The following is a 16,036-nucleotide window of genomic DNA, read 5'->3' as shown; positions in this document are numbered from 1 at the left end:
CCTAACCCCTAACCCCTAACCCTAACCCTAACCCTAACCCCTAACCCTAACCCCAACCCTAACAACCCTTTCATCAGAATTTTGGCAACCCTAGTTTCCAGCATCAGGGTTTTAGTTTCTTGCATCAGGGTAAACATGGAAGTCCGGGTTTGGATATTTCTCCTTTGGTTCAAACCATAACACCATCTAAATATGAAGGAGATGGAAATTTCCAAAATTAACGATACCTTTCCACAATGTACCAGAAACTAATGCTAGAAAGTGAAACCTGATGCAGAAAAGTGGTCAGGAGTTCAATATCTCGTTTTTTTGGAAAGAGGGCTTGGCATCAAGATTTTGCGAAGGCTGCTTGCCTGGAACAGGGTTAAAATAGAAGTCTGGGTTTAGCTTATTCTCATATTGGGGTTTCTTCACTTAAACCTAAACCCAACCCCTACTCAATACCCTAATCCTCTCCCTGCATCAGAGTTTTTTCCTAACATTTGGATTTCTTTCTGAAGAGTATTGTCAATAGTTCAATTTGACGGACTTTGTTGTAAACCACCTGAAGTTGTTTCCATTTGAAAGAATTGGATTTGACTTGGAAAGTTAACAAGAGGGCTCTGATTCAAATTAAGATTACCTCTTGAAAGTTATCTTTTAAGTCACATGCAAGTACGTGCTTTTAAAGGTAACCCTGCTATCTCGTGCATATTTTAAAAGGCGGACTGAGCAAGGTCACATCCTGGAGGTCAAGTTTACGATTTGAACAAGACGAAAAGCAAACCCAGTGTAGGGAAGATAGATCTGATGCAGGGAATTAAATTGCCAATATTACGCGTTCTCAATGAACATATTTCAAAGTCATCACTCCCAGCGGCGTAGATGCCACTATATGGCCAAAGATGCCACTTTCACTGGCACTCTTGCCGCTTTCACAGGCACGTTTGCCGCTTTCACAGGCCCGTTTGCCGCTTTTACGGGCACGTTTGCCGCTTTTACGGGCACGTTTGCCGCTTTTACGGGCACGTTTGCCGCTTTTACGGGCAAAGAAGAACAATAAGATCACGGGCAGTTTGAAAGAAAAGTTCAAGTAGTTAAAACTATGTGTAAGAAGGCTAGAAATGTAGAGAAATTAGTGACAAACACTACCAATTTTCGTAAAATCAATATCAGTCACACTGCCACTCCACACTGCGCTCCACGAGACAAATTCCAGCATATCGAGCTGTCTGGATGGCCTGCACTAGCAATAACTGAATGAAGTGTCTTTGGAATGGTAGTGAGTGATGTAGAAGTGGAATGGTCCGACTGAAAGCGCATTTTGGAGTAGTGGTGTGACATAGTTTGATGTGCATTGACATAGGAGAGGATTAAGAAAATGAGGAAAATGTAATCAGCATGCCCAACATCCATACAGGAATATAAACATGTGGAGCACTGTCTTATCTAATCTCAACTCCAATGGACACTGACAATAATGTGACGAACGAACACATTTTTGGGCGCTTACCTATTTCAGGACTTACACAGCAAACTCATTCCAAGATGTGATGTGAAAGGGATGAAATAGTATTACCTCTACATGTATTATTGTGTATGCCTGCATATATAAATCACATGAACTGGACCAAGTTATGATCATCTATGTGAAAGAAACCATTTGGGAGACTAAAGGCCTTTGATTAGTCTTCAAGGCGATAGAAATTTAGAAAATAATCACCACGGCGGACATACATGTACAAGTACATGTACATCACTAGTGGTGAGTGTATCAATGAGCTCAAGGCAAGTCTAATCCTCACCACACGTCCACAGTACAGTAGAGTCCCAAGCAGCTGCTGCGGAAAGTAACGGCGAGTATTGTAGGTCTATGAACTCATAGTGCCAAGCTTCACTAGTGACAACATGCAAGAACTAACCTCGGATACAACAGTCACTTGTAAATGGCGAACTGAGATGCCTCCGATCAACCAATGTCCCACATTAGCATGGTGAGTCTGATGCTGGAAAGTAGCAATGTAAAACAAGAAAGTACGATGCAGGTAAAACGGTAAGAACTTCAAACAGACAGACAACGAGAATCATGGCACTGCATCCTTGTACAAACAAAATTGGGACTTCTATCTAACCCTTATCCTAACCCTAACCCTAACTCTAACCCTAACCCTAACCCTGACCCTCACTACTCATCGGCGGATAATGCCGGAATAATTTTGAGCATAATCACGGCTTTCTGAAAAATAGCATTGCCAAGCATAATTTAGTTGATCCTTCAGCATAACTGCTGCATAAAACCGCTAGGGCCTCAAAGGTCAAAAGTTCACCGTCCAGAGTCCGTTGTTTGTTACAAGGGCAAGGGAATCCTCCTATAAATAGATCTACACCCGGGACTCGGCAGGGAGTCGTACCATACCACGGTATATATCTGGCACGGCTCCGTGAAAGGGCCTGATCTACACTGTAAATGTAACAGATGTCTAATGTTTAGGGCGTCAAAGGTCAAAAGTTCACCTTCCAGAGTTCTATTATTTCTGTACATTATTATTATGCTTGTATTGATGTTGCAGTGCCTACATGTATTTGTATTTTTCTATATTTAACTTAAAGGATTTCCCAAAGGCTTTGGGCCTGTCGAGGGAATCTCCTGCAAGAAGAATGAAATGACAACTTTATGTAGAGGGAGCAGTCAATCGAGGATAGGCTAAGGAAATAGATCGAAGCATACAAAATCTGGTGATTAAGGAGTTGGGATACCGTCAGTGTAATGAATATATCGGCGAAAATGCTGATAGAGAGAATGCTTGAATCCCGGGAGGCTGGTTATAGAGGTAAGAGAAGGCGGTAGACAATTCCATAGCATTGCAGCTTTGTTGGAAAAGAGGGAAGAAAAACGCCTACCGTGATAATTGATGTGAAGTTTGTTTGGTCTTCTTGGACTTGAAGACAATGAAAGGTGAAAATGTCGGATGTGTTCTGGAGATATATGTATAAATTTAAATAGAGTAACAAGAGCTGATCTTGCCTGCGAAAGTGCAAGGACTCTAAGTCACAAAGGGCGTTTAACTGGGATTTCGTTTCGCATCTATCTACATTGACTTTTTTTACGTAGCAAATACTTCCTAGCTACTCTGGCTTGTAAAATATTTAAACGCGCCAGCTCAGCTTTGGTGATGGCATAGGACCAGGCCGAGGTGGCATGTTCCAGGGCGTGTCGGACAAAACCTTTATATAGAAGTAGCTGTATTCTGGTTTCTTATCCATAGCTGAGACTAGATCTTCCATGCAGTTTTCTCCGGAAGTCCACATTTGATCCCGAGTACACATTCTATACATTTTAATGGCATTATAAACATGAAAGAGCACAGTGTCAAGAAGCATAATTTGAGCATAATTTTGTGATTTTCAGAGCATATTGCCAGCATACTGAAAAGCATAATCCGTGGGATTTTCGAGCATTATCCGCCGACGTCTAACCTTCACCCAAACAGAAACTCTAACCCTAACTCTAACCCAAGCCCAAATCCCCAACACGTAACCTAACTCTAACCATGCCAACTGCAATATGACGAGGCATGTCGCATCTTTATTCAGTAGACTATTCGCTGCATGGCACAAAGTTCAAACAAACTTTCCATTTTGTACAGGCAGTTATTGACTCTCTGATCCTGTGTTTGTGTCGTCATCATTCATTGATCGATTATCATTCATTATTATGTCAGCACTTCTTTTAACCATCATCAGATCACAAGTAGTTCTATGCTTTGAGATTCATAATGTAAACCTTTTTGACCAATCAGGGCTTGCTTCTCATTGGTCAAAGTGTTCCCAAGGGAACCAATGAACACTTCAAAAAGAGATGCATGATCCCTTGCTCCATAAAACAGAGTCAATGAAGACAAAGGAAAAGAAAAACTGTGGCTGTTCACGTGAAAGTGGACCTGGAAACATGCACATGCTGCCCATTTGAAGTGATGGGCTCCACCTTTCACTGCCGGTACTGCTTTTCTCGCTGCAGCAGCCAAGGCAGGAAAAGGTTTCCACAGGCAATTTGTCTATCATGTCACCAGATCAAATCACCTTGGAAACCTTTCCCTTCCGCCATTTCTTATCTGTAGTCTGAAGGCGCCTTAGCTGCACCCGTGTTACCCTCATACAAGACTAAGAGCTCCCAAATACGTGTGGGTCTCAGCATGGTTGACAATATCCTTTCACTTCCAAATAGCAAGTTAACCTGGTACCTTTTGTTTCCCCGGGGTGCAGTCAGAGCTTGGCAAAAGATTGAGTTGATGAAGGCCGAGGGCCTACCTGTCGATGCCCAAATTTGATGGCTCGATTATTCACTGCTTTCTTTGTTTGATAAATCTTTCTGAATTGGATAATCTGCCTTATGACTGCCTACACAATAATAATAATAAGGGTCGCGGACTAGCTCTACATCAGCTTGCACGAGTGGTGTCCCCCAAGGTTCGGTGCTGGGCCCCATTCTGTTCAGCCTTTACACCCGCGAGGTCCCCGCTGTAGTTGGCCAGTCCGAGTCATTTCAATTCGCGGACGACATTGCGCTCGCGTGCAGCCAGCGAACAGCACAGCAGGTATACGATGTCTTATCTGCTTCGGTTTCAATCCTTGCAGACTGGCTGAAGGATCGAGGCCTGATCCTCAATGCTGGCAAGAGCCAAGTAGTGCCAATTCCTGCCGGCCGTCAGCACACAGCTGATCTACAGGTCGTCTGCCATGCCACTTCATTGCCTAGTGTGCTAAGTGCTCGTTATCTTGGCGCTACAATCGATTCCAGCATGTCCTGGCACGCCCACATTGCCAAATGTTTTGCACGTGTGTTGCAGAAGATCGGAGCGCTCTGGCGAATGCGCCGCTGCCTGAATCACCAGTCACGCATGCCCTACTTTAGATCGCTGATCATGTCTGACCTGCTGTACGCCTCAAACGCGTACTCTAGCTCACTGCGAAGAAGGTACCTCGACCGTCTACAGGTCCTGCAGAACAGTGGGGCTCGTGCTGTCTTTGGCCGCCCTCCGTGGTCGTCTGCCTGCGACCTGCTGGAGCGCATGGCAGTGTTCCGTGTGGCAGAAGTCTTCAATCAGAAGCTAGTATACCTGGTGTGGCGCTGTCGTTATGCACTGGCAAGTCCAGAGTTGCAAGCCCTGCTAACTCCCGCTGCACCCGGCCCTATTCGGCTCCAATCTGCCATGGACCTGTGCGTGCCAGTTTCCCATTCGGTTGCGGGGCGTGGGCGCTTTGCTTGCAAGGGTGCTGTATTATGGAATGCCCTCCCCAGCGATATCCATGCCATCCATCACGCTCGGCAGTTTCGCACACAGGTAATCCCCTATACCTGTGCCCTGTAGATGCTGAAGACAAGCGAAATATTCTGTTTTTCTGTCCTCTTTCTATTGTACCTGATCTCCCTCTGATGTACCGCTGACTCTACGCTGAAGATCTAAGTATAATTCTCTTTCTCATTATAATTTTCATATTCGCTTCATGTTATTGGGTTCTATGCCCGTTTGAATTTGCGAATAAAAATAAATACAAACAACAAGTTTTCTATGCAGTGCTTTGCGCTTCATTCCCGACCATATCCAACTTCTGTTTCTTGTTTTAAAGAAAATACTGCACAATGTTTCCAAACTCATCACTCAACATTGAGTGACAAGCAAGTCCCTATAATTATTATTAATTAATAGAGAGCCAAAGATTAATTTATAAGAGAAAAAGAGGACCATGGAGCTACAAATTGCAACAAGATTGTAAAGTAGCTGCTGGTGGTGTTAGCGGACATTCCAGTGTAACTTGTAGCTCCTTGGTCCTCTTTTTCTTCTTATAAATTATCCCCTTCGTTATTTGAAGATTGCACCGACTTTCCCCACAATTTATTTGAAGATTGAGAATGGTTTTAATAGTTAAGTCCAAATTCTGGTTAGTTACACACTTTGCTTGCTCTAGTATCAATTAATAGGCATTGAACTTTTGACCCTTCATGAGAGAATGATGCATATTTCTAAAGTTCATTCTGACTGGAGATTGAGCTAGAGATTGGAGATTGAGCTAGGTTCTCCATGACCATAATACATCTGCCAGAGAAGTCAAGGATCTGATCTCACTCCGAATCTTCAAGATCCGTGCCGCCCCTTATACATTTTCTACGACATATCTCATTGCATCTCTGTTGCTCTTGACCGACATCCTCTTTCTTCATGGATTTCCTGTTGTTGTTGCTTTTGCTTCTCTTTCGTGTTCCCTTCTAAACCCTACTTATCTTTATCGCTGTGGTTGGCTATCACCCACTCTCTTCACATTGGCCGGTGGTGTTTCACCTGAGTCTTGAGATGTTGCAATAAGTATATGTTATCGCATGGTTGCAAGGGCCTTATGGCATATTATTGCCCCTCGAGGTTAGCCCTCGGGCCTACGGCCCTCGGGCTAACCTCTCGGGGCAATAATATGCCATAAGGCCCTTGCAACGATGCGATAACAAATTTATCACATGGCCCACAGAGCAGACCATTGGGCTGCTGTTGAAATTAGCCCAAATGCCAACACATTATGACCACAATGTATATTGATGTGCTATCATTATCAAACAAGAAAAATGAAGATATTTCTCCTACACCCTAACAAAAGTCTGCTACAGGCCATCAGAGAATATACAGTACTGAAAGACGGAGACAGAAAAAAGTGCCGGCACCGCATCGTCATAGCAATAGACATGGCAACGACAATAAAATACAGCAGAATCATAATTTCAGTTGAAAAATTAAGAGTGCTACCACAAAGAGTTTCTTCATGTTTACATGTGTATCAGGAAGTTGTCAAATACAGTACTGCAACAAGTGCAAGTATTTGACGACTCCCTGGTGTGTAATTCTGAGGACAATTTTTCTTCTTTTTTTCAGCTCCAGATAGCTGTATTTTTCATTGCAAAACATTCCTGAATTGTTGTGTTTGTTGTTCAAGCAAAGGTGAAGGCAGAGGACAGATGAGCCTGGTAAGAGTTTTGCGTGGCACATGAAGACCACACACAGGCAGTGACTTTGCGAGGATTTGAAAACGCACGACGCTGAAAGGTTGAATTTGTGTTATTTCAAATAATTGTTTGTGATCACAGTACCACTTCGAGCAGAACTGAATCTTATCCACAAGCTTACCGACGGTCAGGCTGCCAACATGACTGAACAAATGATCCCTGCAAGCACCACACGGCAGACGTCCGAGGCCATGTCCATTGCCGGGATGTCCATCTCCAAAAAGAATTCCATCTTCGTCTCAATGCTACACTGCGACTCGTCGTAGACTCGTACAGTCTACAGACTCAGAGTCGTCGTACACGCGTAGTCACGCGATCACTGAAATAAACTATTTTTTTGCGGGCAAATAAACTATTTTTTTGCGGGCAATATCGCATATTATTGCCCGCGGCGCGAAAGGTGCTGATTCGCTGGAGTACGGGCAACAATCACGTGCCATGTGATAAATATAATTATAATGCACATTATTCCACCACAACCTAGCATGCTCAATGTATGACATCCAATGGTTCTGAACATACACTGAACTATGGCTTCGTAATGAAAAGATGCACCATCAAAATTAATGGTGCTGCGTTTGCCTGGTGTGCAAAAATGTTCATTGACTACAAATCCCTCTAGAGGCTCTGGCGGTTGGTACCTTGTAGACTGCTCTTTGTGTTACCAAGTCCAATCAATAATTGTTGTGTTCATTTGTTTCCGTCCACTGCACTCCGATTAATGATTGTGGTTTGATTTGGAAATCAAATACTTCAGTAATACTAAGAGTACATAACTCCCAAGAGTGTCTGCAACTGCCTGTACGGCCTCTATCTAGTAAGTTCTGCTATGGCAGATGACACGATTCAATAGATTACGCAGGCAAAGTGACCACGAGGAGTTGAGCCCAAACTAGCAAGGTTTGCATACAACCCTGTATCTATTATGGACATGGTGCAAGTAATGTGTATGGGTGTGTCACATGATGTGAGGTTCTGCCATTGCAGACACTATAGACTGGAGTTGCACACTCTTGGGAGTGATTTACCCTTGACAATACGAATACAAAGGCTGCTTACTAGTATTGAATACGGGTACGATAAAGAAATAACCATGTCCGCTAGCAATGTTCAGTACATAAAGAAATAAGCATGTCCGCTAGCAATGTTCAGTTCATAAAGAAATACAGTTAACTTTGCGTATAACGACACTCGGCCGGGCATCAAAAAAGTGTCCTTATTCGCGAAGTGTCGTTATACCCGAAGTCTCATTTATGTATACAGGTAGTATGGACTTTGCTCTGGGCATGGGAAATCGGTCGTTATTCGCGAATTGTCGTTATATCCGCAGTCATTATTATTGAAGTTGACTGTAACCATGTCCGCTAGCAATGTTCAGTACAACATTGTACATATCTATTAGCATGGTTGAAAGCAGGGTAAATTATTTCAAGTTACCTGAAGTCTTTCTGCCGTTTGCCATTCCACGGGTCACTGCCATGTCAGGGAGAGAATATCCAATACCTCCAAACAGCTTCCTCCGATCGATTGAGAACACTAGTACATGCAGCAGAGCACAGAGCTCAACGCCTTTACGACAGTTCTGATTTAGACACGTCAAAAACGTGCCAAAGAATTGAATGATTTTTTGAGAAACAGAAACAGCTACAACCCAAGTTCTGAATGAACAAATCACATACGTAACTCATGGCTTGGAAGAGTAATGCTGAAGAAATGAACTCAAACAATCCGCACAGGCCAGTTTTGTCCTTCAAATTTCAGCACTGAAAATAATTGCAAGGTGTAAGAATTTCAGAAGATTCACACTACAACGTGACTATGTGTCCTCCGCCTTGTAACCTGCTGTCATCGTGAAAACGTTACGTCATTTAGGACATTACAATCAGTCATTCACAACGGTAATGTCCATGTTCATGTATTGATGATGACAGCATTTGGGATTTAGGGTGAGAACCGTGAAGATATAAGATGAACTGGAGATATGTCTGTACAGAAATGCTGCATGTCACATCCATTGAAAACGGAAGTGCTGCGGTGCGAACAGCGCCCTACTCACCTAGGCCAAAAGGCCAATAATCATCAGCTGCAACAAATCTAGGTGATGTGAAACATTCCTACCTGCCAGTGAAGCAGCATAGCACTGGGGATTACGGCCAACACGAGTTTACGAGCTGCTCATTCTGATGCAGTCCGCATGCACAACACGCACACAGACTCTTAATACTCTTTTATTAACTCTTTGAAGCAGTCTGCTACAAGCTACACTATACCCGTAGTCATAACACACGGTACACCTAACACCTAAATGGGATCTATGCGCGTGACCATGTTATAGATGTACGCTGCAGCTCAATGGAATCTGATCATGCGAGTCAGTTGCACTCCTGTGCTGCGCGACCTGTGCAGCCGCCGACCTAGTACTTGTAAAACTCTGAACTGCCGACCATCACCCAACAATCCTAGGTCAGTAGGTGTGAGATTTTTAATTTATACAGGTAACACTATACATAGTTTGACGTAGTTTAGAAAGTTAGAAAGTGTGCTTCAGTTACTTAGTACCGTACAGTTGAAGTTCATGTATATGAAGGGAAGGGTTTGGATATTAAACTGGTATGAGTTCTTATTGTTGCGACACAGGAAACCTGAGAGAAGTTTGAACGACACACTGCAGTTACTTGAAGTACACAAGTAATAGTTAGGCAGCGTGTGGAATGATAGGTTTTTCATTTGACCCGACGAGACCATAGGACGCTTGCAGTGTGTGGAATGATAGGTTTTTCATTTGACCCGACGAGACCATAGGACGCTTGCAGTGTGTGGAATGCCGGAATGCTGGTGTAGTCAGTATCATGCAGCGGATGAGATCCTGATCATGCAATGTCCTCCAAAGTCACTTTTATCATGGTATACTATATTATGACATGTATGCGAAAGTGGATGGATACCGGGGGTATGCACGTAGTGGATGAACACCGGGGGTATGCACGTAATGGAAGGTAAGTGTGTGTACACTGCAGGTGTATGACCATGTTCAAGTACAATCTTGGTAGGTGTGCACTCGTAACTACAGTACAGAAACTAGATTGCCGGGTTAACAGCATTTGTATATGATTGCCGGGTTAACAGCATTTGTATATGATTTTTTTTTTTTTTTTTTTTTTTTTACGAGAAACCACGAACCTCGAGAACAGTATACTGCATGGTAGAGGTGGTTGCAGACGCAACTGTGGTGGTGAAAACTGGAGCATCTCCGCCGACCTGAGGTCTCGGCTTCAGCGACACTTCAGAGCACCAAAAACTGGGGAGGAGTAGGCACAGGGGGAGGGGAGGGGGGGGGGTACATTTATATAGAGGAAGGAAAAACGGAAAGATGATACATGTGATAGAGGAAGAAAAAAAAAAAAATAATAATAATAATAAAAAATAAAAAAATAAAAAAGGGGGAGCCAGGGTGCAAGCAGAGAGGGTGTTCAGGGAGTGTTCAGAGGGCATCTGTGGCTGAACGCCAGTCTCGGCTGCGGAGCGACTTGTAGGCGCCTTCCTTGAATGCCTGCATTCCCTTCTGCGTGGGAAGGTTGCGTAGCAGGGCAGATGGGAGACGATTCCAGTCTTGGATCGTGGCATGGGGGAATGATCGGAGAGCACTATTACGGGCTCCGGCGGGCAGTGTCGGTGCTAGTTGGTGCTGGTGCTGGTTCTTTTGCTGGTGGCGAGTGGAGCGCCGGTGCTGGTTTGCAACTGCCCTCGGTGGTGTCATGGTGGTCAGGATTGGGGGACCGTCGATCCAATGCAGCTTGTACAGGAATGTGAGTGCTGCGACTTGACGCCGAACAGTGAGGCTTGGGAGGTATGACCCTGGGCCGATGAGCTTTAGGGCTCGGTGCTGTACCCGGTCCAGCTGGTTCAGGGTAGACTGGGACGCACCCAACCATGAAAGCGGGCAGTACTCAAGTACTGGGCGGACGAAGCCGCGATACACTGCATACTTGGCCTTGCTGTCGAGAATGGGCAGGGCCTTCCTCATGAAGCCAAGACGTTGGTGACCACGGACTGCAACCTGTCGAATGTGGGAGCGAAAGGAGAGGCTCCGATCAAAGAGCACTCCGAGCAACTTCAGCTCCTCCACTTCCTCTATGGCCACCCCATTGAAAGTGGCTGGAGGAATCGGCCAGGGTTGACGGTGATAAGAAATTGTCAAGACTTGCGACTTTGTCGGCTCGAATGCGATCTTCCAGCTCTGGCCCCATTCAGCTAAGGCATCCACAGCAGTCTGTAGCTGCGCTAGGCCAACTGGGAGAGCGGTCAGGGATGGGATGCACTGATAAAGCGTGGTGTCATCTGCATATATGGCGAGCTGGGTTGTGGCTGGGAGGTGGTCCTCCATGTCATTGACATATAGGAGGAACAGAGTGGGGCCCAGTATGCTCCCTTGCGGCACACCTGAGCTGATTCGGAATTTAGGTGAGGTTTGTCCACTCACAACGGCCTGGATTCGTCTATCCGCCAGGTAGCTGTGGAGCCACTTGAGGAGGTTCCCGGACACTCCGTAAGCCTTTGCCTTGTGAAGGACACCTGCGTGGGAGACTTTATCGAAGGCCCCCGCAATGTCGACGGCAACAATACGTACAGCACCGCCAGCAGCTGCTATCTTGCTCCATTGGTGGTGTAGTCCTGTTAGGAGATCAGCAGGTCCTAACCCTCGACGAAAACCGAACTGGTGGTTTGAGAGTATATTATTTCGTTCGAGAAAGTTGGTGAGAGTACGGTTAACAACTGCTTCCATTGTCTTGGAGATGAGCGACAGGAGGGAAATGGGCCGATAGTTCGATGGGGCTGACTTTGACCGTTTCTTATGGACTGGGACGACACTTGCCACTTTCCAAGACTGTGGTTGTGTCCCCGATGTCATGCACTGGCGGAAGAGCAAGCATAGTGGCACTGCAAGGTGCTCAGCGTTGGCTTTGAGGACTCTGCCCGGAACTGCATCAGGGCCTGACGCTTTCGAAGGATCAAGGGCCCTCAGCAATTTACGGACCTCAGCAGGGCGGAAGCGAATACTTAGGAGACGGCTTTGGGAGCGAGGCTGGACAAAGGGGAATTCAGATTCCTCATTGAAGTCCTGTGGGCCGAGGCTGCACTTATCGGCGAAGTACTGACCAAGGCACTTGGCCTTCTCCTGACTGGTTGTGTACTCAGTTCCATCAGCAGATCGGAGTGTTGGTATATCAGCGCTGCGGCCCTTGCCACCCGCACGCTTGATAGTGGACCACCATTCCTTGTCCCGAAGGCTACCAGTGGTGAGTTTCTGCCGGAGCATGGTAATATGCCGTTCTCTGTTTCGCTGGATGGTACTGCGTGCAGAGGCTGCAGCTGTGCGGTAGTGTGCTTTCTTATCAGCACTGTCGGGATTTGAGCGCATCTGGTGCCACATCTGTCGCTTGGTGTTGACTGCAGCTGTACACTCCGGTGTCCACCAAGGTTCGTCGGAGGGGCGCGATGAGATAACTCTGTTGGGTATGAATTGTGCCATTCCTTCGAGGATCCTCTTGGTGATGTTGTCGCAGCTGAGATCCGGTTCAGGTCCGAGCATGCTCTCCCAGTCTGTTGTTCGGTAGAAGTGGGCAAGCCGCTTCCAGTCTGCGCGGTGGTATCGCCAGACTCTACGCGATGTCTTGGGCTCACGGGTGAGCTTCACAGGAAAGTCAACTTGGAGGACAGCATGATCAGAGAGTCCAATAGGCGGGTGTGCCTTAACAGTTGCTGGTGAAGGGAAATCAGACATCACCAGGTCCAGGGTGTTATCACCTCGGGTGGGTACGTCGACATGTTGACTCAGGCCATGGTAGCAGCAGATATCCTCTGCATACTCTCCAGCTCGGGTGGTCTTGTTGCTGCAGAGCCAGGCAGCGTTATGCACATTGAAGTCGCCGGTCACAATGACATTTGATCCGTAGGTACGGGATGCCTCCAGCGTGTTGTCTAAGTATTCCAATAGCTGGAGATCTGTCTCCGAACAGGACCCGGGCCGATAGGCTGCACAGATAACAACTTTCTGTCCACTCTGCGTCGTGACACTCAGCCAGATGATCTCGTGATCATGGCACTGGATGTGATCAAGATGTTCATATCCTAGGCCAGCCTTCACCCAGACTGCTACTCCACCACCGTGTGCAGAGCGATCCTTGCGGATGGGGGTGTGATAGCCAGGCATGGCTGCTTCAGATTCGCTGCATTTCTCTGGCGTAAATTTTGTCTCTGTGACTACTGCTATATCTGGCTTCAGGGTCTGGAGGGTGTGGCGGAATTCTGCAAGCTTGGACGATAGGCCAAAGGCATTCGTCACCAAGAGTCTGAACATCGTTGGTTGGCTACTGGGCATCGTGCATGCTAGACGATCCCTTGAGGGCACCAGACGATTCATCAGTGTGCTGGAACTCACCAAGTTTGGATTGCAGTCCGAAGGCATTTGTCAGCAGGAGCGTTAGGCTTGGGGGAATCATTTGGATTGCTGCTCAGTGCGTTCCTTAAATCGCCATGGCCTCGCGTACAGGGGCCTTGGCCAGAAATTCTCAGTTGTGACCAGGGTGAGGTCCTTAGCGTCCACAGTTAGGTGGGCAGACACTCTTCCTGCCTCCGTGGTGTGGAGGCTGCAAGTGTGCACCGTTGCCGTACCCCCTGCTGCAACTGCACGCTGGCGGGTGAAGCATTTCAGTCCCTCCTCAGTACAGCTTGAGCTTAAATTGCCTACATACAAAACTGCCCTCCTGGACCTGGGAGGCTCTCCTGACACCAGTTGCCAGCTGTCGTCGTCTAAGACCTCCAGGACTGGCTTGGAGCGATGTTTAGCGCCCCTGCTGTAGGGGCCCTCAATGCCAATGTCAATGATCTCAGAATTACTGTCTTCCTCACCGGACGCCTCAGGGTCACTGCCAGTGTCACCCACGCTACGGGGCTCACCCGTACTAGCAGTGCACGCGGCAGCCTGGCCTGTGCGGGTACGGGTACGATTTCTTGACGATTTCGTAGATCTACTCTTCGTACGCTGGCTCTGCTGAGGAGCTTGAATATTTGGGAGAACACTTGCCTTGGCAATGGCGGCTTCCTTGAGGGAGACAACTTCCTGAGTCAGGCCTAACACTTGCCGCGACAGGTCATTGATTCTTTTGTTGAGGCGATCCTCGCGATCGGCCGACTCGGACGCTAAGTTCGCCAGGGTCTTGATAACCTCAATCACAGACGACTCGATACCCGGGAGGGAGCACAACAGTTTTGTCTCTACCTCTGAGAGCCCCTTGAGGGCGGCCTTTGTAGCTGGGGGCATGGCCGCCAGAGGTGGGCCAGCCCTACTACACGATACTATTTGCCGGGTTAACAGCATTCTTATAAGAATTTGGATAATTATGATATTGAAGACATATGTAGAGGTAAGTGTGGACAAAGATTGCCATGATAGACAGGTAAGTGTGGACAAAGATTGCCATGATAGACAGGTAAGTGTGGACAAAGATTGCCATGATAGACTGACAGTGTGGACAAAGATTGCCATGATAGACTGACAGTGTGGACAAAGATTGCCATGATAGACTGACAGTGTGGACAAAGATTGCCATGATAAGTGTGGACAAAGATTGCCATGATAGACTGACAGTGTGGACAAAGATTGCCATGATAGACTGACAGTGTGGACAAAGATTGCCATGATAAGTGTGGACAAAGATTGCCATGATAGACTGACAGTGTGGACAAAGATTGCCATGATAGACAGGTAAGTGTGGACAAAGATTGCCATGATAGACTGACAGTGTGGACAAAGATTGCCATGATAGACTGACAGTGTGGACAAAGATTGCCATGATAGACTGACAGTGTGGACAAAGATTGCCATGATAAGTGTGGACAAAGATTGCCATGATAGACTGACAGTGTGGACAAAGATTGCTAGATTGATAGACTGACAGTGTGGACAAAGATTGCTAGATTGATAGACTGACAGTGTGGACAAAGATTGCCATGATAGACTGACAGTGTGGACAAAGATTGCCATGATAGACTGACAGTGTGGACAAAGATTGCCATGATAGGCTGACAGCCCTGAATAGTCCATGTATGTATAGCACATTATCGTTTGTTGTTCAAAATATATCCAGGAGGAACCAGTGCTGCGGCATGTGAATTCCTACTGCTAACAGTAACAATGCGGAGCCTGCAACGTAATGTGCAGAACAAGAACACTATTAGTGCTAGTGGAAGAGGCACTATTCGATAATGTCCAATTCTCTTTTTTGTACTTGCGTTGTCAAGCAAGAGCCAGGATATTGCATGTATATGCAATACGTGCTGGCATTAAGCAGCTAGCCAAAGTGCGGGATGGTACTAATACCTGCAGGTACTTATCAAAATAGTAAGACCAAGCTTCTCACACAGTAGTGTTTGATATCCCTGTTCAGGATACTCTGTGATGTAACTGCCCTGGGATAACCACCATGAGAAAACTTGACAGCAGATACACAACAGAAAGCCTCTAACAGGACAGTGGGTCATTCTACAATGACAGTGATCATTTACACTGCAAAGAAAGAATTTGAACCCTAGCACTGCCTATTCCTGTAGAGGTCGGTGTCAGTGCTAGGCTTCTATTCGGAGCATGTATCTTTATGAGATAGATAGATAGATAGATAGATAGAGAGAGAGAGAGAGAGAGAGAGAGAGAGAGAGAGAGAGAGAGAGAGAGAGAGAGAGAGAGAGAGAGAGAGAGAGAGAGAGAGAGAGACAGAGAGAGAGAGGGAGAGAAAGGAGAAAAACAGAGAGAGAGAGAGAGAGAGAGAGAGAGAGAGAGAGAGAGAGAGAGAGAGAGAGAGAGAGAGAGAGAGAGAGAGAGAGAGAGGGAGAGAGAGAGAGAGAGAGAGAGAGAGAGAGAGAGAGAGAGAGAGAAAGGAGACAAACAGAGAGAGAGAGAGAGAGAGAGAGAGAGAGAGAGAGAGAGAGAGAGAGAGAGAGAGAGAGAAGAGA

At 46.3% G+C, this 16,036-nt stretch overlaps 1 protein-coding gene across 1 annotated transcript in view; it reads right to left on the bottom strand.

The window, feature by feature from the left end:
- Positions 1-1,025: 1,025 nt before the first annotated feature.
- LOC135817063 (uncharacterized) overlaps positions 1,026-16,036 on the bottom strand; it is a 66,989-nt gene continuing 51,978 nt past the window's right edge. The window contains exons 6-7 of the mRNA XM_065330163.1: positions 8,465-8,563; positions 1,026-1,985 (exon numbers count right to left, since the gene is read on the bottom strand). Of these exons, the coding sequence (XP_065186235.1) occupies positions 8,498-8,563 (66 nt within the window). The 3' untranslated portion in view covers positions 1,026-1,985; positions 8,465-8,497. The remainder of the gene's footprint in view (positions 1,986-8,464; positions 8,564-16,036) is intronic.

This window comes from Sycon ciliatum, chromosome 5 (assembly GCF_964019385.1).
Source record: "Sycon ciliatum chromosome 5, ocSycCili1.1, whole genome shotgun sequence".
NCBI classification, from domain to species: domain Eukaryota; kingdom Metazoa; phylum Porifera; class Calcarea; order Leucosolenida; family Sycettidae; genus Sycon; species Sycon ciliatum.
The sequence above is the reverse complement of the archived record's forward strand: the minus strand, read 5'-3'. Positions and strand labels throughout refer to the sequence as shown.